The sequence below is a fragment of the Oryzias melastigma genome, linkage group LG20 (genome assembly GCF_002922805.2).
Source record: "Oryzias melastigma strain HK-1 linkage group LG20, ASM292280v2, whole genome shotgun sequence".
NCBI classification, from domain to species: domain Eukaryota; kingdom Metazoa; phylum Chordata; class Actinopteri; order Beloniformes; family Adrianichthyidae; genus Oryzias; species Oryzias melastigma.
In genome coordinates, this window is record NC_050531.1 from 7,520,961 (window position 1) to 7,545,258 (window position 24,298).

General features: G+C 38.8%; 1 protein-coding gene and 1 long non-coding RNA gene across 3 annotated transcripts in view; one reads left to right on the forward strand and one right to left on the reverse strand.

Annotated features, from left to right (window-relative positions):
• LOC112150993 overlaps nucleotides 1–24,298 on the forward strand; it is a 59,226-nt gene that overhangs the window by 17,943 nt on the left and 16,985 nt on the right. The gene's annotated exons all lie outside the window — the stretch shown is intronic.
• On the reverse strand, nucleotides 9,049–23,261 carry htr5ab (5-hydroxytryptamine (serotonin) receptor 5A, genome duplicate b). Of its 2 annotated transcripts, none has more exons than XM_024279553.2 (3): nucleotides 22,997–23,261; nucleotides 19,728–20,502; nucleotides 9,049–10,281 (listed from the first exon to the last, which is right to left on the reverse strand). In XM_024279553.2, exons 2-3 carry the CDS (start codon nucleotides 20,433–20,435, stop codon nucleotides 9,949–9,951), a joined length of 1,041 nt encoding a protein of 346 aa, XP_024135321.1. In that variant the 5' UTR covers nucleotides 20,436–20,502; nucleotides 22,997–23,261; the 3' UTR covers nucleotides 9,049–9,948. The 2 variants fall into 2 exon arrangements, with proteins under 2 accessions (XP_024135321.1, XP_024135320.1); XM_024279552.2 differs by having other exon boundaries at nucleotides 19,728–20,505.

Here is a 24,298-nt window from a genome sequence, read left to right on the forward strand (position 1 = left end):
GCATCCAACGTCTATATCTTTGGTCTACTGTTAATGTATACTGAACATTTTTTCATGTTTATGTACTACTAGACGGTATCTTCCGCGTGTCCTGTGAAACGACAGAATCTTACGACGCTAGCAACTGTTGCTAAGGACTTTTCTGACAATACGACAATATAGCATAAAGCAAACATCACAAAGCTTAAAGAAGCGTGGACATGCAGAAGGTGTTGCTTAGTAGATAAGGAACTTTCACATTAAGGCAGGGGCCGCAAAATATCGACTTGGGGGCCGCAAACGGCCCGCGGGCCGCCAATTTGAGACCCCCGGTGTAGGCAAAGGGAGGGCTTACTCTGCCCGTGAAGTCCCATTTCTGATAAACTCCTGCCGCTCTGCAGAAACTATGTCCCAGAAAACAACACCGGTTGTGTGATTTTGGCTAAAATAGCATAATTATAGTTAAAAGACGACTGGAAATGCTTTTAAAATATTTTTTAAAATGGTTGGAGTGGGACTTTAAGCAAGACTGAGCTAGTTAAACTGTTTTTAGGCTCCTTAGTTGTTGTTGTGGTGGTTTTGGTCCGGTTTCACACTTCCCACTTTGAAGCTGTCTTCATTTCATCTGAGATGTTTGGCCTCCCGTTCATCTCTTTATCTTTTCCTTAAAGACGAACTTTTAAGCTTCTACTATTATTGGTTCTTTCTCCCATGTCTTCTTCCAATCTTTGATTTAAATTATAAAATTAATGTCTCTCTTGATCCCTCCTCTTATGGGTTTACCATTATTTTTTTTGGTAGCATTCGAGCACAGCAGCATCTGCTAAATCTACTTGACATGCTCTCCACACTTGCATTGTATTAAGTATTCATGGCTCGGCAGGAAGGGGTTATTATAGGGAATGAATGGAGAGGGTCAGAGGAAAAAAATCATGCATCCAACGATGACAACACAAGGATCGGATCTGTAATAGGAAAAAAAAAGAGATGTGACATTTTATTAGATGTCATTTTAAAGATGGAAACATTTCTGAATGTACCTCACATCTCACTTCTTTTTAAAATGGAAAATATTTTTCTTTTTTTCGGAGCATGTTGCAGTTTCCTCAACAAAGAAGGTGAAGGAGAAATGACTTTTAGCTTCTCTGCATATTTATTTGGAGCAAAAATGTTAAAAGAAATCCCAGCTTACATTTATTTCTAATACAGAGAGTGATTGTTAGCATTATAACTTAAGTATTGTTCACCTATTGGGTGCAAAAACATGTATTTATGCATGAATAGAAATTTACATCTTGTTAATTTAGAGCCAAAAGCTACAGGAGTTCAAGAGTGCAACCAGTGATCAGCCTGAAAGTTGAAATCAAAAAGTTGCCTCTTTTTATGATGTTTTAATTCGAATTAGCTCGCATAAAAGCAGCTATAATGTGAGTTTGAATCTCTTTACTGTGAGAACATGATTCAGACGACCTCACCTCTGTGGATCACTTTAATTTTCTAGAGATAATCAATTAAAAATCGTTTCAATAATAGAACTGGCTTACATTACAGCTGAACAGAAAAACTCATCTAGATGAAAAAAAAAGAATACTGTTTTTTGTGCGCACTGAGCTAAAAATGGCAAAAGGCCATAATAAGAATAAATTGTCTTTTAGTTCCTGCAAATGTGGTTATTGCAGCTGTTGTCAGGGGACATGAGGATGTAAGCAAGTTAGATGAGGCGAACACATGGTGCCATTATTGTGTGATTATAAGGCTCTGCGTCGCCTAGTCTTTTGTGTATTCTCAGAATCTACAATAACAATCATAACCGTCTCATGATGTTATCACAGATGTGTTTTTTTTAAGCAGCAGATTGGGTTTCCCTTCAGATGAGGCCTAACATTTCATCAAGAAGCTGTTTCACTGCGGAACCATGTCTGGTTATTAAAAAGATAATCTTAATATTTAAATTACTTTCTGTTTTGGATTAAGCTTGCTATGGCATGTAGTGATGTGAAAACCTTTAGTCTGATTGATTTCTCAATTGTCCAAACAAGAAAATCTTATAATAAAGGACTTAGAATAACATTTCTAGTAAAAAAGGGCAATTCATCATCAACTAAATGGTAAATATCTTTGAGTTTTACAATTTAGCCAAATGATTTTCACATTGTTTTAAGCAGAAATGTTGCTACTTAAGTTTAGTTCTGCCACAACTTCTCCATTGGACAATCTTTTTGGATCACTGTTCTGCTGCAGAACCTTCTCCAGCTCAGTGGCCTTGAGGTAGAGTGTCCACCCTGAGACTGGAAGGTCGTGAGTTCAAACCTCATCCGAGTCATACCAAAGACTATAAATGGGACCTGCTTGATACTCAGCATTAAGCGGTTGGATTAGGGGTTAAACCACCAAAGGGTTCCCGAGCGCGGCTGTGTCTGCAGCTCACCGCTCCCCCAGGGGATGGGTCAAATGCAGAGAACAAATTTCACACATCTAGGAGTGTGACAACTACTAGGACTTTGACTTTAACTTGCTAGATGGGAGGATTCAGGGTTCCATTTGCCACAGCCAGCTTTCCAGACTTAGAAGGTGTGAACATCCCCAGACCATCACACTACCACCACCATGTCTCACTGTATCTGGCTCATTTTCTTTTACAGCAGATGTATCGGTGAACATGTACAACAAAACTTTTGTCTAAGCTGTTTACACAGTATTTCCCAAAAGTCAAAAACCTTTCATTTATTTATTATTTTTTCTGTTCTGAATTGTTTTGCAGGCGAGTATTGTTGCCTTTCAATGAGTATTGGACACAGATCTGGCTCCAGAGAAGTTTACTTTGGGCAAGCACAATTTTCACATGTTTTCTTTTGATATTTTTGAATGCATTTATTTAAACTCTCAAAATAGAAATGCAAAGCTTCCATATACGTTGTGAAAATCATTTCTGATTGGAAATAATATGCAGATCACTTCTAAATGATTTTTTTTTTTTTAATTATGGACTGTTTTACTTTCATGAACTTGAGAAATTGCGTTTCTTTCCAAAATAATATTGCGCTGGATCATTTTTGAGTTGAACTTGACTTGGTTTCAACTTAAAGGTCATCTGGACCAACCAGTGGATCCGAGTGCTGATGATGTCATACAGCGGTGAATGCTGAGAGTGGAGAGGCGGAACTGATACACTAGGGGTTTAAGAAAATATCGATACTGTATTTGGCGATACTTGTATTGATTTAAGATACTGCAAATCCAATATTAAATTATTATTTAAAAGCAAACATGAAGTTCAGCCTTACTTTTGTTTTCCACTTAAATATTTCTTAACCTTAGAACACTTTCACTATAAGAAGTTACACCATCCCTTTTCTGGGTAATTTTTACCCAATATGATATACCAAATAAAAAGTATTTGTCATAAAAAAATACATCAAATTATGACAACATAGATAAATAAGAGTAATTTCATTTTATTGTCAGCTGTGTTATATGTAACAAAATAGGAAATAAAACAGTAGGACCATAAAAACATGCTCAAAAATTATTGAAATTTAGGAATTTGAGAAAAAAAAAACTAATAATAATATGGGACAAATGAGACTTTACCTGGAGACCTATGACACTCAGAAAAATGCAACATATTGAACATCATGTAAATGTAACTAAATTTAACCTTCTAAAGTTCATATAAACTACAGATTTTACGCATTTTTTCCCATAATATTTATAAATGTTTAATAAACTGGAGCTTTTTAGTGACAAATATGCAAACAAACAAGAAATGAGGGCGGGGACAAACCCTTTTTCTCCCCCCTACACAAGATTACAGTGTGTGATTACTTGTTTTATTTTCTTACCGTAAGCCGCTTCTTTCCCCCCATTCCTTTCACTGTTGATTTATGAACTAACCTGCCTGTAAAGCCACTTTTCTCTTTCAGTTCCACCGAGGAACAAACTCCCTTGAGTCAGATGATCCATGCTGTGCATTGCGGCTCAGAGACAGCCAGGGCAGGAAATGGGTCTACACCTTGTCAAAGTATGCTTAAGGTGTAATTTAATTTTTTTTTTTTTTTTGTAAGACACTGGTTTAAAAATGTAGGAAATACACCCAAAGCTCCCAATTAGTCATTCCAGGGTTCTTACAAATATATTCTCAGGCATAAATTTAAAAGGTTTACAAGCTAGCTGGCTGTTTAACACCCACAGTGCATGCATACCGAGGAGACTTTTTCACCTGACACAACGTCCAACACACAACAGTGATCTCGTTTCTCCCTCAACATGCAAAACTGGTCGGTTTTTATTAATATACCATATACACATCCTATTAAAATGCAGATTAGAGATATAAGCTGAAGAAAAAATGAGTTGTTGCTGTGAACATTCCATCTATCTGTGGTAAAATACATTCTCTGCAACAATGGATGGGTGCCATGTGTGCAATATCACGCTTTATGAAGCTCCACAAAATGAGGTTTCAAAGGTCTGGAGAAGAAGCCCTGGTAAAAACGACTTTTTTTTGGTCATAGCGGAGTTCATTTGCTGAAATATGTGACTTAAGAAGCCATAAGAATCCAGTGTGCTCTTTCTGCGGCGGTTCTATCTTTAGGCAAAGGAAGATTTATGAGCTTCTCTGTCATATTTTGATAGTTCCAATTCTTCATTCTTCCACAGTCACCTCTGCTTTGGCCGCGAGTTTGGATGGAAAGCAGTCGAGGCGTGGAGCGGAGGAGAGGACTGTGAGCGTGCATTCGTATCACACATGCGTGCACTTGCTCGCAGGGATCATCTCCTCTGTGTCCCTGCTGTGCCGTTTCTATTTGGATAAGTCGTGCCTGTCACAGAATAACAAGTGGGACAGCAATCGAGTCAATGTTGCCGCCAACGTGAAGAGGCTGGACAAGAAAGCACAGTCATTCCACTCCAAAGGTTACCAGAAGCATGTAGTTTTAAGGTGGTGACACCATTTTCAGAGCATGAGGATGAAAATATACCACAATATGTGTTTAGTGACCAAATTATAGGTGTCACTTGGCTGTAAGTGTGCCACTGAGAGCTTACAGCTTGTGTTATGTGGAGGCTGTGTGCACCTTACCCAGAAAAAACATAAGCAGGTTGACTTGCCAGAAGCAGTTGGCTTTAATCCTAAGTCATTTCAGCAAAGCCACATTTTCATGCATTCTCTTTTTCCCTGAAGGCACGAGTGGTTGTGAACAGGAGCAGATAACCCTGGGTATGCGCATGCTGGCTGTGGCACCACGGACAGATTTAGGTCGTGCCTGTGCCGCTTTCTAAAATGACCCGCGGTGCATTAGCAGGCATCATAAAAAATTGATTTAAAACTAAAGTGATATTTTCCTGCAAAATTCCCAAAAGATTATGTTCCTATCTGTGACTCACACTTATGTTAATAGTTTTAAAAACTCATTTATTTTGAAATTTTTTTTTTTTTTAAAGCATATTTTAAGATAAAATAGCAGAACAAATTCAATATATTGTCCTATTTAAATATTTGTTTTTTGGGGTTATAGTAAAATGAATTTCAAATTTGCATTTCAAAGGCAGGTTAAACAAAACAGCAAGTACACAAATTAAAAAATAAATTGCTTGTCCTGTTACTATCCTGTTTGAAAAGAAAAAAAGATGAAAGCCAAAACATTTCCATTATGAGTTCCAAATGCATTTTTCTCATAATATATAAAGAAACTTCATCTTAAGATTGTATTTCTACATATTCTTTATTCAAAGCAGATGGATGATGGGGAATGGGGGTGGAGTTACTCTAGACCAACAAGTTTTTGAATGAGAAACTTTAATAATAGATTTAATTATGAGTGAATTAATACTATTTTTAGGGCTGGGAGCTGATTAAAACAAATTAACTAATTAATTGCAAAAAATTTAATTGCAATTAATTGCGATTATTATTATTATTTTTTGGTAACAGTATTTGCCGACCGCTTATTATCTACGACTAATGACAATGTGAAAACAAACACAAAACTGAACATTTAGATTACTTAATTTTAATCAATGCTGTCAATTGATTAAAAAAACAGATTAATCAAACTTTTGTGTTATGATTAATCACGATTAATCACAGTGTTTTACTGGGTAAATTTTAGATGACAATATAGCGCCGTACCACAGATCAAGTAGTCCACTTCCTTTGAAAATGCGATCTAGGCCATAAAAAATATATCAAGATTAAAGTACTAAAAACCGATTGAATTTTTATCTCTTATTTAAATAACCGCGGTATGAGCGGGAAAATACCAGACAAAGTGTTTTGATGCCCTCGTGAATGCCTGAACCGCCTAGTTAAACTGAAGGATTGTTTATTCAATTAATTTGCATAAATAAATATTAACATGTTAATTATGTTTGATTAATCACCTGCGTTAACGTTCACAAACCTACTATTTTTTTATATTTTTATTTTTAATTTTTCATTTTCAGTGTGAATTGAGCCATTCGACAATAAAAGAGTTAAGTGTGACCCAGTGTGTTGTTGGCAGTGCAGCCAAACATGCATGTAGAGCAGGTGAGGGGGCAATTAGCTGAGCAGGGCTCATTCATCTAAGAGAGGGCACAATTCTCCCACAGGCAATATTGACTTTGCTGAGGGGCCGCACAGCTAAGAAAGTCATGGCAGTAATTGATTTGTTTTAATCATTCCAGGAATAAATTAAATATGGAATGTTGTGTTGCGCTGAATTTGGGTTGCTAACTTTTACGAGTTCGCATTCATCTGGCTTTCAGCCACAACTTTGATTATTTTTAATTTGATTTTATTACTAGTGGAGTTTCATACTAAAGAGTTGTCATTTAATAAGTGTTTCGAATGGATACTTAAATTAAAAAAAGTAAACATTGATAAAAAAAATTCAAATTTTTTTCAGATTTTTTTTTTTAGGATTGCGCGCTAACACTTTCATCTTGTGAATGAACAAATCTATATCCTTATTGTTGGGCTGGAATTTCCATATTTCTCAATTCTTCTCAAAGTCAAAATAAAATAAAAATGTACTTGAGAGGTTTCTTTTTTAAGTTTATCAGAACTTTGGAAGCCACCAACTGTTAAAAAAATAAAACAAACAAAAAAAAAATCAATAACAGATTTTTTTCAGTTTTCAACAAAAAAGTTACAATAGAAAATAGACTAGAAATGTGGAGTAAACAAGAGAACAATAATAGTTACAGCAACAGTAGAAGAGGCTGACTCAAAATTGATCTAAATCTAAAATTTTAAAGTGGATGCTTTGAGTTTATTTATTTATATATTTAGAAAATAAAAGTACAAATTTGTAACCCATAAAAAAATACATTTATGTTCTGTATTTTGGGACAAAATAAAGTTGAATTTTTCATCATCAAGAGGAGACACAGTTTGTCTCATTTCACTCTTCAGCTTCAATAAGCTGTTACAATGAATACATTTACAGGTTAGCATTTTACAATATGTATTTATTTTTTTAAAGATGTAAGATCTTTCATGCATGAAACAAAAAAACATATTTTTTTGATTCAAGATAACCCTTAAATAATTCTGTTTTTGTTGTTAGTGTGAACACAACTTTAGAATTCTCTGCTTTGGCAGTTATTTTATGTCAAGAACCCAAGGATTTTATCTTTTAATAAACATTTTCTTCACTTTGTTCAAAGAACTCAAAATCAATAAATAAAGAGACACATTTTCACAAGACAGCCACAGAGTTTCTCCAAATGCATTTAATCTTCCATCATAAAAATCGATCTCTGGTGCGGTGTGATGACACGTAATGCAACAGTTTGCACAGAAATCCATCTTTTTTTATTCCTGATTCAGTGTTACAGTGTTTTATTTAACGGAAAATCTCAGCGATTTGAGGGTGGAGAGCAGGTTTAGTCAAAGTGGCAGCTTAGGCATGATTTTTATTTATTTATTTTTTAAGAAAAATAAGTGTTGAAACAGCTTTAGTCAGAAATATAGAACTTTTTTGAACACAGGATTGCTGTTCTCTTAAGGCAAATGGACTTTAAAAGTTGATTTAAAATATTTTTTGCTGCTCATCTGAATAACTTTTTCACTTCTAAAGCTTCACTCACAACACCCTCAGAAACAGAAGTGACCAGTTTTAATGAAAAGTCTTTGTTAACTCACATTTATGCGTTTTGGGCTTTGAAAATTGATCATAGAGGATGAATTTGTAATTAAAGTTTGTGTGCAGCTGTAATTATTAGACACAAAGTCTTTCATATATCGGAATAGAGCTGTGAAAGAAATAGAGCAAGATGCAAGAGATTTGCACCCCTTTAAATTTTCATACCTAGCCTTTTCCAGCTGTAGGTGGCAGTAGTAAACAGTATAAATAATAAAAAAATAAAAATAAAAATAAAAAAGATCCATGTGAGTTTTAATTGACTGTATAAGAGAACTGGACTGAGTCGTTTACAACATGTGGTCAATTCAGTCCCAATTTTTCCACAATATGGAGCCAGACACGCTTTATAGGCAGCTATTGGTCCAAGTTGGTCCGAATCCATGTTTCTATGGCAACTACTATTGCCAATCTCGTTAAGTCAGCTCGTTGGAAGTCCGCACCCCTTCTACTCAAAGTAGGCTCGGGAGAGTCATTCAAACGCGTTCAAAGTGGGAGCCAGTGGGCACCACTTGCTTTTATTCAGGGATCTGATTGGCCAGCTTGAATCATTTGCAATAAAGACATTTTTAAAATGTATTTGCTAATAGAAATAACTGAGTAATAGTTCATTATTTTTCTATAGAAGTTTATGGGATTTTGGCTTTTTGGAGTTGGTGGCTATTTAGAACATGAAGGGGTGAATCCAGTTCTTTTTTACAGTTAATGTGAGTTTCTCAGAGAGACCTGACACTCAGATGAGCAGCAGAAATTCTTCTAGATGAACCTTTACAGTCCAGATGTCCTGAAGAACTAGAATCCTGTGGTCACATGACCTGGATAACTGAGAATCCCCACAAACAGAACATTTGTTTTTCACTTTTATGATCATCTTTGATGAAATATTTTTCTAGCTTCTCCATTTCTTAAATCCGCATTTCAATTTACACTTTCTCCTCATTTATTTTACAAACATGCATGATTTTAGCACTTTACATTGTCAATACAATGAAAACACGTTTTCCCAAAGATCCCAATTCTTATAGAATTTTTCCATCTGTTTGATCTTTTATTCCTTTGCCGACACTCAGTGCAATTTGTGTGAGGTTGAGCAGAGAAGTCTGTTTTCTTTGTGGTTTATTGTTTGGAGGATGTGGGAAAGAAACGGTCAGAATTTTATTACACTGCTGGGAGTGGAGGCCCATTTGTTTCATTGTTTGTGCAGATTGTTTTTATGAAATTATGAAACCTGGCGCTGGCCCCAACAAGTGACATTATTTTTTTTAAGAAGCTTGAACATATTATGTCCTCTGATAGTTCTGCCTATTTTCCACAAAGAAATGCATTCACAGATAAGAAAAAAGGATTTCCTTTGCTCTTTTCAGAGTGTGCATGGACACATGTGGGTACATATATTTACTCAGCATCACGGAACAGCATTCGTCTTTATCTACAGAGTTGTTTGAGTAGATTTAAAGTGACAACAGTTTATGAGTACAGATACAAATATTGGTCTCTGAACAAATTATGGCTTCCTCGGTGAGATTACAGCTGGTTTTTTTCTAGGAAACGGATTTCATTTTTCTGTAAATGTTATCTACAATGCTCATTTTTATAAATTTACGAGTTTTTTTTAACTTTTTTTTTTAAAGTTCTCCCAACAGTCTTGAATGTTATTAAGATGTTTCATATGTGCTGCCTGAAAATGATATATTTATTCCTGCCCTTCCAGCTTAGACCTCCATCTCAGCCCAGCTGGGAGGTTTCTTTTGAAAGGAAAACATAAACATAACAGGGAAATCACTTCTCTTGAAGACAAGTCTGAGAAACAAAGCTGGTGTGTTCCAAGCGTGTGGAGTCGCTCTCACCGCTGCCGGGAGAAAAGGTTCCTCAAGGCGTTGTTGTAGTTCTTATTAAAGGCGGTGTATATGAGTGGGTTGAAGAAGGAGTTGGAGTAACCCAGCCACAGGAAGATGCTCTTCCAGATCGGTGGGATGTCACAGGAGCACAGCGGCACGATCAGCTCGGTGATGAAGAAAGGGATCCAACAAAGTACAAAGACGCCGATCAAAATGCCGACCATGAGCGCCGCCTTCTTCTCTTTCTGCTCACGCCACGTGTCCCCGTCCGTCTGGAAGGTCACAGTCGCGTGGCGTACGGTGAACACCATCTGAGGCTGCTGCGCTTCGTCTTTTACCTGGTCGATCACAGAATAATTGAGTTAGTCTATTATTCCATTGATCAGTGAAGACAAACCTGGTTAGCTTTGGAGCACAGCAGCAGCATCTTACACTCCATGGGCCGCAGAGAGGCAATTACTGCAGCAGGCTTTACGTGGTTGCTCAACAAAAGATGAATTGTGCGCTGCTGAATAGACTGTGAATCCACAGTTGGATCAACAAGCTGAAGATTATTCATTCTTTTGAACGCACATACACAACACACAGTACACAGAGCTGGAGCAGTGTCTTAATCTGCTTTTGCAGCATCCTGTTCTCTGCCATTTCAGTGACTTACTGAGAATCCAGCAGAGAGAAACTCTTTCCTGGAGACCTCCTTCACTCGGAAAGTTATTTGTTGCCAAGCACAACGTCAGGCTTTCTGCTCTTCTATCTGCTGGTGGAGCTTCCCAATTCAGATTTTTTTTTGTTTGAAAACTTTCAGCGATACTAGAGGGGTCTTGATCACTCCAGTGGAGTCGATCATTGAATTAATTTAGGTCAGCAGATGATGAAAAGAATCCAGTTACAACAAAGACAAACTTGAAAGCCGACTGATGTTAAAAACAGAGGCAGTTCATCCATTTAAAGCAGATTGTGTCCAAAAGCGAGACTTCTGTGCAGGAAAGTAAGTTGGGATTTAAAAAAAGAAGTATTAGTGAACTTAAACTTTAGGTTTTTAAAAAGATAACAGAACAAAAAAAAGCAACAAATTGGTTTCATAAAGACCCATTTTGAGGAAAATTGTGTTTTTACGATGTTCTTGTTGCATTTTTCTCCTGATGGAGGACATATATTAAGAAAATTAAGCTCAAAGTTGCATATTTAGATTTTGTATTTAAATAATTAAGAATTAGGAGCTTATTTATGATGCAAAAAGTACACGAGGCAGGACACAAGCTCCCTGCTCTCAGCAACATGGAGGAGAAAGGGGGCGGCATTGCTCTGTTCCAACAAATGATGGAAAAATGTGTAATGAGTTTCACTCTGTTGCTCACAGCTACTTGAAATTGTAGCAAACTTGAGTAATGTTGAGTAATGTTGAAGCTGCCATCAGTGTGTGAATGGGACTGTGACTGTAAAACGCTTTGGGCCTTCTAAGCAGATAATAAAGCGCTATACGCCATTCACAATTTATTTATAGTCTTGCTTTAGGGGGCGGAGTTATTCATCAAGATAATAGCTGTTCAGTGAAGAAACCCCTGAACCCCATATCACAAGAGTATGTAGTACTGACATGAAAGACCAAAAAACTTCACAAAAAAAACATGGGATGGGAGTGTTGGCTTTATAATATTTGACCAGGACATTACAAATGAACGCTAATTAAAAAAACAACAACATAGTAATCTCAACATAGTGACTCATAATCCTAAAGAAATCCCTACAATCACCATTTAAATTTTACAGACTCCGTTTTCAGCTCCACTCAAAATAAAATGTTGCATTTTCCTGATGATGCATTAAGAAAATTAAGATAAAAATGTCATTTCTGAATATTTTCTTATTGATATAATTGTGAATCTGGAGCACAGGGAAAAATACTGCATGAAAAAAAGAAAAATAAAACGTTTAAATGTTTAAAATACACTGGTATCCACTTGTAGACGACTAGAACCATGTACTTTTACTCATCCTAGCTGGTATCTGGCTGGATAACTCCCTTATTGTTTATCATTTTTGTTGCACCTGTAATATTACGTTGGGGCTGTAAGCTAGCAGGAGAGTGCGTAGATAAATAGCTCTCAGTTATGGACAAAGAAAAGGGGGGTTGGGGGTTGCTCTGTGACAACAGTCCAGCCCACAACTTTGAACTATTGCCGATCTGCAGAAACTATGTCCTAAAAAACATTTTTTTTTTTTTTGCTAAAAATAGCAAAATCATTTTTAAAAATAGATCAAAAGATTATTTGAGTGGCATTTTAGGTACAAGTAGCCAATTAAGAAGGATCCTAAAAAACGAGGGTTATCTGTCACAACTTGTGGAAGTCAACCTGACATTAAAGCTCCTTATTGGCCAAACACACCTGATCCATTCAGTCAGCAGCAGATAAGGCCGGATTTCTGGAAACTTGCCGGCTCTCAAGGACTGACTTTGGACACCTTTGTTTTAGATAGAGAAGTAGGACGCAAAACATACGTTTTCAATTATTTTGAGCTTTTTGAACTAACTTCAAAAGTAGTGCTAGCATAATAGCACATACGTTTAATGAAATATTTAAAACAGTCTGCTAGAACTTTAAAGACAAGATATAAAGTCAAGCTTTCTAATCTCTTTTCTTCTCTGTTGAGGCCAAGGGCACTGCCTTAATTCAGAAGTAGGGGGTAGATGAAAAATTCAGTAAGTGATAGCCCACATGAAGAATATTACTCTGTTAACTAGAGAGGACAGGACTGGAAATGGAATCAATAACCTTCAAGATAAAAAAGGTGTGAACTACTTTTGAACCGAGGCTGTCAGGTTGGCATTAGTGTCGGTGTAAAACCAAAATGGCGTGAAATGAACAAAAAGCTTTTAAAGCAGTCGTGACAACTGTCCTTGATGTGCAAAAAACTTTAGAGTGTTCGCTTTAGTCTCTGACGCACAATAAATTCATGACAACACGATGATAAATTACCCTTTGTGAAAAAGAGAAAGGGTTGAAAAGGTGGATAGTAAATGTATGTTCTGTTCAGCTTAACCTCTTTGAACCCAAATATAGAATAAAATCAACTTCCTGTTTCATTTGCTTACTATACATGGCATTTATGTTCATAACTGTTATCGTCCTCGGAAAAATGCATTTTTATGGGATCCATGTTCAACTAAAAACATAGCTACTTGTGATGTACTTTGTGATGACATTTACTTACATGAAAAAGGAATGTCTATGGGAACATTTTTGTTTTTTAAACAGAGGTAAATACATTGGAGTTTGTGCGAGGTCAGTACAATACTTGCAGTATGGATTTCCACTTTGCTTTTGTTAAACATAAAAATAGGCCACTCAACAACAAAAAAATCGAGATAGTCCACTATTTCTGTCATACCTGTTATGCAGCCACAGTGGATAAACTCATCTGTTGACATCCTGACTTTCTAACTGTGTTGCTGAGAAACAAGAAGGCATGAAACTATGACTAAGGTCATAATTTCCCCTATGGGTTTTGATGTAAGCTGTCTGCGTGTGTAAAGATGGATAAACCTTTATATATTGAACAAAGGCAAAAGGACATTTTCAGTGAGCCTGAGCAAAAATGTTCATGTTTGTTTTTTGGGTGTTTTGATAGTTGGGGAGAACAGTTGCACAACACCTAAAGGTAAAGTAGGTGAGATGTACGAATTTTTCCTTTTTTCAAACCATGTCCACTGTGCAAGGAGCCCGTTAGTGATGTTCAAGTGATAAATGTGTGCAGCTTGACTGTTAAAAATTACGAAATTCAATAATTAGAGTGTAGTTTGTGCGGATGTCCTGCAAGTGTTCTATGAGAACTTATGCGTCGCATGTACACCCTCTACAACCTCACTAACGACTAGAATGTGGTGTGAGGTCACTGTATGACAGCATCTCTCACATGTTTTATCCTTTTAGGACATTCACACCAGACAAGGCAGGCGCCTCAAAAGAGAGGCGGCAGACGCGAATTTGGTCCATCTCAAATTTACTACTTACAACCATGACGCTCCTTGCTCTGGAATTCATCCGTTGCTTTGTCATGGAAAACATGGATGATGTTGATTGAGTAGTAGACCTCACTAGATTTTCCAGGTGTCTGGACAGCAGCGTTCACTATTGGGTCCAGCAAAGCCCAAAGCTCACTGGCTTGCTAAGATGTCCACCACGTGGCTATCTAGCGTAGCCGTTGATCCAACTCAATGGGCTTCGTGACAGGCTGGCGCTTCGCCCAACAGTAATGGTCTCTGGAAACCCTGTTCAGGAAGTTCAGGACAAAAATCCTCACATTGAGGCACCATATTGAATTTCTTTTTCTACCTTTTGATCCAGTCACTGAAAACGTCATGACTCTGATTGGTTGATACATCGACACCCAAATCACACTCCGCCGGATCAGATCGCATCTTTACATTGACATAACATTGAAACTCGACCCCTCCGCCGCACTTGTGAATGCACTTGTACAAGTACTTCCCGATCCACTTGACGCACGCACATCAGTTGTACGCTCTATTTCATGAGGGCCACTAGCCTGGGTAACACGCGTTCATGTGTTTCGAGCTTCCACGGTCAAAACTCTTGCATTCTTTGTATGCATGTTTTTACGTCTGTTTCGAGCTCTACCTACAAACCGCATTGAAAGTTAACTCAGGTGGAACTTAAAACCATCAGTAGTAACGTAGTGGCGTGTGGGTAATGCCCTTTTTCAATTTGTGCCTACCGTTTGAAATTTGATCATGAAGGAGAAATTAATAAGTGCGGTTTGTGTCCACAGATTTCATAAATCGGAATAGAAAAAGCCTGAAGCACGATTTGAATCATTTTGACATTTTGCACCAAACCTCTTCCAACTGTAGATACAGTACAGGCCAAAAGTTTGAACACACCTTATCATTTTTCATGACTATTTACCTTCTAGATTCTCACAGAGGGCTGTGTAAGGGCTATTTGAACAAGAAGGAGAATAATAACCTGACCTCCACAGTACGCTGGACCTGAACGCCATTGAGATGTTTTGGGGGGGAGCTGGACTGCAGAGGGGCCAACAATTGCTAAACACTTCTGGGAACTCCTTCAAGATTGTTGGAAACCCATTTCCGGTGACTACCTCTTAAAGATCATCAAGAGAATCCCAGGAGCATGCAAAGCAGCAATCAGAGCAAAGGGTGGCTATTTTGAAGACACTTGAATATCAAACATGATCTCAGTTATTTCACCTTTTTTTGGATAGGTACATACCTCCACATTTGTTCATTCATAGTTTTGATGCTTCAGTGAGAATCTACAATGTAAAATAAGGGATTGAAAAAAAAATAAAAATAAAAAAAAATATGCAATACGGCCGTATTGGGTAGAAACAGTACAGTGTGAACACCATGTGCTCATTCAAACATTTTTAGCAGTTCTTGAACACAAAACATATGTGTAAATAACGTAAGAGCCTCAAGGGAATTGCAAGACACACCTGTCTACGACCCTCAACCCCAAAATAAGCTGCACCCATATGGGTGCATGTGACTACGGCCTAAGATAACATGACAGAAGTGTAGTGTGCTCATGTTTGTGTTGTACTTTGAAGCGATGGTGACTGCTCCCAGTGTGAATCATTGCTGTTTTTAGAGTAGGAGGAAGTGGCAGAATAAACTTGGCTTGGTTCACTTACTTGAAATATTTAGCCATGAGTCAGCGTCAGAAATAGTTAACGTGTTATTTCACACAATGAGCTTCTTTTTAAAACTAGCAGCAATGTGTAAATGTGGTTGTGCCTCCTCCAGACATTGTGAATTGAATCTCAGACGATTTTCTGTCTACCCAAAGTGTTCGATCTGCAATTACTGAAAAAACGTTGATGTGCATTTTCTTTTTGGTTCATTTGTGCAGCTTTACGGTCCTTGAGTTCATAAAGCGTGACACATTTATGTGTTTTTCAATTTTAACTCATTCTGCTTCAATCGAGTGCAAGTATTGTCAGAACTAATCAAACCTCAGTGAAGGGCAATGATTTATAATCTATTGCACATACATTGCAGCTTTGCACGCTGGGGAAATCATCAATATTTATAAGAGCGGGAATGAAAAAGGAAAAATCAAATGAGATTTCACTAAATCACTGAAGGGAAGTGTGTGGATTAGGTTTTTATATTAAAAATCTATAAATTTCCTATCCTTTTGCTGGAATCAAAAGAACAACTGCTAGCAGGAGAAAATTAATAGCTGCATCTTTATTTGACATTAAAAAACATTCGGGCAGAAAATGTACGCAACTTAACTGCTTTATTCGCAATGACGGTTATAAACACAAATTTTAACAGGGAGTCCTGGCAAACCAATTATAGAGGAAAAAAAAACCTCAGAGGGTTAAGTATGGAGTTTTATCCAGGAGGTGATAAGCTTGGTGTAGCATGAAATTACTGAAAGTGAACAACTAGCTTGCCTCTGTCTAAAATAAATACCAAGTCAACAGGCTGACATGCTTTCCTTGGAAGATGAATCAGAGCACACACCGAAGCATGAAAAGAAGGATTGTTAAATTTTGTGCGGCAAATGGTACATTTCACCATCAAACAGAGCCTGGGAGCAGTTGGAGTCAGGTCATAGCCAAGAGGTTGCCAGGCAATCAGTGAGGACGTCAAACTGATGGGAGGACGCGTTTGAAGCTTTAAGGAGGCAGGAGTTGGGACAAAGACAACAAGAGTCTCCCATTCTTAAAGTTGTCAAACAGTAGGCAGCATTTAGTGAATGCTACAAGGAGTTTGCATATGAATAAAAAAGAACAGAATATTTCATATTTATTATGAGCTGAGTGGATTTTTGTTTTCCCTGCGTGCATATTTGAATAAACTTGAATTGTTTTAGGAAACAGTTTTATTGCCTCTGCGAGAGGGTTCTCTGTGCAACTAGGTCATGAATGCATGCAACACACTTATTAATAAACTGCAGAAATGTGTATCTGTCTCAAAGTCTGTGTGGGAGTCTGGATGGATGGGGGCAGGAGGTTTATTTTCTTTGACACCACTGCTCACATCGCGTCTCTGCAAGAGTCTTTGCTAAATTTAATTTCGAAATGATGAAAGTAAACTTTGCAGAGAGACTAAAACAATCCAACAGTTTGCTGTGGAAAATCATGTCTCTGAAACAGACATTGCCTGAATAATTGATGCTGCAACTTGACTTGAAGCTGATTTTTATTTTTTAACAAGTCCTCCTTGGTTGTAATTTAATCTGTTTAGTGAAATTGATGCTATACTGCAAAAAGAAAATTACCATGCATGACAAGTAGGATGATGTGTGAAATCTTGTTTTCGAGGATAAAAACCCTTTCCAAAAATGTCATGAAAAAGTGTATTAATTTCCACAATTCCATTCAAAAAATTAAACTTTCATAGAATATAGATTCGGGGCCCTACTGTTTAATTTATTTTAAGTATTTATTTGTTTATTTTGGCATAAATTGAGGTTTCACTTTATAAAACCAATGAAAATAGGATTTTTAAAAAAATGTAAGAAATCAGTACAAATTATGTAGAGCATGAGTATTTTAAACAGAGTTTCACCAACTAATCACATCTACTAAACTCAAAGCACCGGCAGAGATTCCTCCGATGTCATTAAATTGGTTCAGTTCACTTCAGTTGCCTTGGTTTGGAATGGGGAAGACTTCAGACTTGACACTAGCCAGAGGACCATTATTGAACCCCTCCATAGTCTGAGTAACCCACTAAAGTTAATAGCAAAGGACACTATCTGTTCACAGAGTGCTGTGTCGAAGCAGAATAACGGTTCTGCATGTCTCTGTTTGGTGCAGTGTGATTCATGTGTTGTACTTCTTGAGCACCTCTGGCTCGTCTCACATCCTATGATTTTTAATATTTTTTTGTAGGAGTTTTTCTTTATAGAGAAAGAAAGTCTGAGGCCAGGAATGCCCAGTTTAGCTTACTCTGCTTAGTTTAGCAACCAGCGATTGTTTATATTTCATGATTGATTTCATGTTTTTGTACAACTACTGGTGGGAAGCCCATTGAGACAATATTGGATACAACTGAATTGAATTGCATTGAAAGGAAAGTCTGATGGAAGGGCAAAAAGGGAGAAGATGCAACAGCAAATGAGATGACTGAGGGCTTCAGCGAATGATCAAAAGGTTCAAGAACCTGAAGACATCCACAAAGAGTGGAGGAACAGGTTGAAAAACCATCACATTCATGACACAAGCTTTAACTGTCAGGTTCCTTGGGCCAAAATACTTCTGATCCAACGGAGGAAACGTCTAAACTGGGCTAAAGAGAAGAAAGACTGGACTGTTGGTTGGTGGTTCATGGTCCTGTTTTTTATGAAAGAAAAGTGAGCCTTTCATTTGGGAAGAAGAAGACTGGTGAGGAGCAGAACCCAAGCTAAAATCTCCACTCCAGTTTGTCATTTTTGGGGGTGTAATGTCCAGTGCTGGTGTTGATAAATTCTTCTTTCTTCAATCCAAAATCACTTCTACAATCTATCAGAATGTTCTAGAGGACTTCATTATTCCTTCACTGAGGATCTGGATCAGGGATCGAGGGCCTCATTCGTGCATGTTTCCCAGCATACCCTACTCTGGCATGTTCTAATTGGCTGAACCAGGTAATCATTTATGATTAGGGCTTAGATATCTGGAAATCATGCAGACACTGCAGCCCTCAAGGCCTGGAGTTACCTGTCCCTGAGATCCTGGATGGAGATGCAGATTTCATCTCCTTAAGCACCAAAACCTGGTTTAATGCCCCTGCAGTCGCAGCGCTCGACTGGCCTGCCTACTCGCTGGACGTAAACCGCATTAAAAATATATGAGATATTATTAAAAGGAAAATAAGGAGAACAAGACCACAGACAAAGAAGAGCTGATAGCAAGTACCAAGAAAATCTGGGCTACCATGACTCCCACACAATGCCACAAGCTGATTGCATAAATGCCACGGCGCATCGAGGCAGTTATTAAGGCAAAATGATTCCCAACCAAGTATTAAAGATGTATCATTTTGAAAACGCTGTATTTTGGTTGATTTGATATGATCATAATCTCTGTCTTTATATTTTGAGAATTAAATGGAGATTTCTAATGTATTCAAATCCTGTTTTAATGGGTTTTAGGAGCAGGAATGAAATTAAATATAAAAATAAACAAATACTTGGAATAAATTAAAAGGTAAACACTTTTTCGTGATATTAATTGTTTGGAAAGGGTCTGTCTATCAAGGTTATAGCAGTCATCAAATGATTTATTACTTTCTAAAACAACTTTTGTTGGCAATATACAATTCATAAACGAACCGGAATCACTATCCATCATCTGTTGGGGAGGCTAAATGAGGACCAACTTAGTTTTCACATCAGAAACTTGCCTGACTGGATGCTGGGTAATGCAATGCGGCTCAGATGCAGACCTTTAAACGCGCTGATTAGATAAACGGCAAAGCCTGGAGGGTGCAGTGGCCCATTAACGATGCCGGAGATGATATTTACAGCCTTCTACCTTCGGCCTACGCACATCAACGAGCTGATGGTGATGAGGATGATGGCTCCAATTATTTTACCGTACGCTAACGAAAACACATACTTGTATCTTTCCCTGATTACTAATGAACGTCTTATCAGTGACGGCGACAAACAGCAGCGCAGCCAATCCCTGTTTGAAGATAAGAGGCATTAGTTCTTAGATCATTTATCACAGGAAAAGACTGATGACCGCGTTTTGATTTGTCAAAATCCGGAGCACAAAGAGAAAGATAAATGTTCACCTCAGCCATAGGAGTGATGCTATTCGTCTTGCGGGAACCGATCCGAAACTTGGCTGCTTTGTAGATCTTCCAGTAAACAAACAGGACCACACAGAGTGGGAGGTAAAACGCTCCAAAGGTGGAGAAGATGGTGTAGGAGGGCTCTTGGCTCACCTGGCACTTCATCCCCTCTGAGTACGTCTCCCCCCAGCCGAAAAGAGGCGACAGGGAGATGATGGAGGACAGAAGCCAAGTGAGCGCTATCATCACATTGGAGATCTTTTTACGAGTCTTAAGTGTGTACTCCAGATGTCTGGTGATGGACCAGTACCGGTCCAAGGCGATGGCTGTCACGTTCCAGATACTCGCCGTGCAGCAGAGAACGTCAAATGAGATCCACACCTGACACAGCACGCGCCCCAGTTTCCACAACCTGCCGTTCAGCTCGTGGACCAGACTGAGCGGCATGACCAGCGCCGCCACCATCACGTCCGAGATGGCCATGGAGGCCACCAGGTTGTGAGGCACCCGGTGGAACGTCCTCACCCTGAGGATGGTCACCAGCACCAGCAAGTTCCACACGAAGGTGGCCAGTACCAGCATGGCCAGTAAAGTGAGAGTCAGCACGCTGAAGACGGAGAAGGGTCTGTAGATGTTCCCCCCGGAGTCGTGGCCGTCCACGGCCCCAGAGAAGTTGGCCGTAAGCGTGCTGGCGTTGGTGCTCGTCATGGTGAGCGCTCACGACCTCACAGCCACGGGGCCAGAACGTTCAGAGTCTGCAGACGGATGCTGCATTCTGCTGAAAGGCAGACAGAGGTAGCATCAGACGCATTTATTCTCATGCAAGCATCAACAATCCAAACTAAAGGTTAAAGCTGCATCACTCTTGGAATCGTAAGCTTATTTTTACACAAAGGTTTAAATTGACTATACTGCTCATTGTGTCACTGACAAGAGAGGTGGTTCAGTGATTTGCTCACAAAAGTAAAAAGCACTTCAGTTTCTCATTTCAGCCGTCAAGCAACCTGCCTTCAACTTTCAAGTGCAATTTCATCAGCCGTTAAAAAGGCTCCAAAGTACTCGGCAGCAGAAAAAGACCATTAATATTCAGTTTCATCATCCTACAGCTTTTGATTTCCTTTCTATCAAAGTCGCAAATTTGTGATACAAAATGAACAATTTATTTCAGGGCGTCAGGATGCACGTCTGAAGTTTCTGCAGCTGTTTTTTTTTTTTTTTGAGCCTAAAAAGTATCTGAGAGGTGATCTATTTTAGCCCAGCTCTGCCTACATTCGGAGCCAGGCAGAGGAGAGATGTGACCTGCCAGCCGTATCAAAACATTCACAGGAGAGACCCAACAAGCTGTTAAGTCTTGCGCTGCACATTGTTCACCACTGCAGAAACACTGCATCTCCACTGTCTGACAGCTCGTCCTATTGATCTCTACAGCATGTAACTTCTATAAACAGGTTCATCTATGTACGTGCTCATGAAATGCATAACAGGCCAACCTCCAGCTGCACAGCGTCTTGATTAATATCAGAAATCCATCAGTTTCTCTCATCGCTGCGATAAGACCCACTACTAGGAAACATCAATTATTTCATGGATTCAATTTCTTAAAACAGATGAGGCTGATTTATCAGTCTCACATGATCACTTTTTAATAACAGATCCTGCTTTAGTGTATTCATGCTTCAAACCATCCCCTAACAGAACTCGTCAGGTTGACCTCCATGTTTGAGGCCGATGTGTGTCTCAGATATTAAATAATTCATTTTCAAGATCTTCTTATTTGACATTTATGAAGTCCTCCACGGGTCTTGAGGCAGATTATAATTAATTGTGCACAAACTGACATCTAATCACTTGCATTAACACTTGTGACCGTCTTACCTCTCACTGCATCTCGTTAGGATTAAATGTTAATCAGTTTAAAGCAACTTTTGTGCAACAGATCGTCAAGTTTGTCCGATTCGTGCTCTCTCGTGACTCTGTCAGGTGGATTTACCGGCTTTCAGTCGCAGCTTTAATGCATGCTGGCAGGTACTTGAGGGGGGAACCCGTTTCTCCATCAGCAGTCGGAAGTAAGTGGCATGTGACACCATCTCTAAACATCAATCCCCCTCCCTGGCCTGTAATCACTGGCTGTAGCCCTCACCAATAAACTCTCTGCACTTTCCTTCCGCCTGCTTTCATCAGCGAACCCTAATAACGAGCTTCGGAATTGGACAAATGCAATGAAAGGAAGAGGCAATAAAGCGTGCGGCATTCAGAGACGCAATCCTGCAATAATTCTGCTGTCATCACAGGTCAGGTGGTTCGACCGGCAGCTGCCACTCACTCCTACAAGATGCTGCCGCTCAGAATAAAACTCATGCAAATGTGTAATATGAGAGAGGAGGGAAACGCTGAGGGGAGGAAGAAATATCGGGATTAACAGCTTTTGGCAACAAAAGCTTTAAGTGAAAACACCGCTTGATGTGTTCCAGAAGCAGCTGGCTCCCTGGGTATAGCTGAAATGCTCATGTGGATTTCAATTAGCAGCCATGGAGGGTGATTAACATCTCATTACCCATCAGAAGGTGTCTTCTTTTACATTTTAGCGAGGTGTATGGGCATGCAAATTGGCATAACGGTGAAGAATTTACCCAATCCTGACAGAGCTGTGGGAGGAAGATGCTGGATTTCATTTAAAATTCTGCAAATCCATCAAGCGTTTCAACTCCTGCATAGCACCAGATCCTTCAAAAACACAGAGTCAACAAACTCACATGGTTGTGTGTCACGTTTGTTCGAGGCAACCTTTCGGTTTCTGCTTCTCTTTGTTGTTGCTTCTTATCAGAAGATAAAAACCTGCAGATTTGTGACATCTCTGTTTATTTCCAAATGTCACTGTCAGTGTCGCCATTAAACTGCAGCCTTGTGAATGGCTTGTATCAGTTTTTATGAAGAAAGTCAGCTGTTGCACAATGTTCTCCAAGGAGTTTTCTCCCAGGCTGACATTAGCTGAATCCATACTTTGAATGAAAATTTAAATTATGCAAGCTTTTCAAATCAAATGAGGTGGATCTTCTTCCTTGCTCATTAGATTAAACAAATTTGTAGGATTATTTGGAAATTTAGCAAAATCATAACTTCTGAATTTTGAAAATGCACCCTTTCTTTTTCCTATTTCTAACTGTAAACAGACATGAGCATCTGAGAAAAGCCTCCTCACTTATTTCTCCTCACGTGCTTTATTAGGATTTGTTTCCACGAGCGGCGCGTCCCCGTGGATCAGAACTCACCCCAGTAGTGGTTGTGCAAAACGCGGTCCTCTGCTGTGCCTGATCTCTTCATGGAAATGCACTTTTTGCTGCTCCTTCAGCGGAGTGGCTGAGCCGCCCGCGTGCGCCCGACAGCAGAGACGCACCTCGCACTGAGGATACAGCATCGCCGGAATGAACCACAGCGCGCTCAGAAAAGGGGGGGTCTGACTCCAACTCACAGAGAAAATTGCAGCATTTTTCTGCGCGCATCAGAGATTTGAGCGTCTCCGCAAAAGCTGAGCGCGCGAGCGTTATTTCTAAAGACGCGCGTGGCGTTTATGTTAACCACACACGGATAGATTGAGGAGATCCTGCTGCTTCGTGATGGATGATCCTCGCTTTCTCACTTTATCCGTCCGCATCTGTTTCATTAGTTCTGTTTGGTTTTTACGCCAATAAAGTGAGATTCTCATCAGAATTTATAATGCCAGGCTGGAACTGTTGAAGCAACTGGCACCCAGCTGTCAATAAATGTAAGACCAAAATAGTTCAGAGCAGTGGCCTCCCCTGCGAACTGCCTGTTTATCATCACACAAACACACACAGAGGCCGTGTAATAAATGTAGCCGTGTTGGGTTTGTGGTTTCAGCACCATGGTCAGCGCCAAGGGACGCCAGGTCATTACTGTCACATAAAAAAGCCAATTTGTTTCAGCACATCCTGCAAGAAATCACGAGCGTTTCCATTGGAGCTGCAGTGGAAATGTTTTTATTCTCAGCTTGAGCTTATTTTAGTCCGGTTTAATTCAATTTAAGACTCCAGATTTGGATAGTCTGTTTTAATTTCTGGGATAAATATTCCAGAAAGCAGAAACTCTAGTTAAGGTGAAGCTTAGAGCTTTCAAAAGACACCAATTAGAACATTTACACCCCTTATTCAAAGATCCACTCTGATGAAAATTGTATTTATGATGATTTTAACATGTTGTTGTGGCCTTTGTATCATAACGGAGGAAAATTCAGCTAAAATTGCATTTTTGAGTATTTCTTTATTCATTTTTGTGTAAATCTGGAGAAAACTTTTAGAAAAAAACTTTCAAAAATACAGCAGAAGGGTGTATTCTGATGCAGACAAACAGTTCCATGAACGTCTTTAGCCTCATTTTGACGTATACAGTACGGTTTGGAAGGGTCCAGGCTACTCAGGTAAGCACAGCACATGGAACGATTGTGAAAAATCCGAGTGTTTAGCAAAATCAAGGCTAACATCAACAACAGCTATTTTTTTTCACTTTGTATATACCATTTAATATTATTTGAGAGAAGATTTTGGGCGGCGAAG

What these genes read in the sequence shown, in the direction of transcription:
- htr5ab (XM_024279553.2), bottom strand. Translation starts at nt 20,435, where the DNA reads ATGACGAGCACCAACGCCAGCACGCTTACGGCCAACTTCTCTGGGGCC. An exon ending in GCATCACTCCTATGGCTGAG is followed by an intron (nt 10,282 to 19,727) that starts GTGAACATTTAT and finishes GTGATCGACCAG; the next exon opens with GTAAAAGACGAAGCGCAGCA.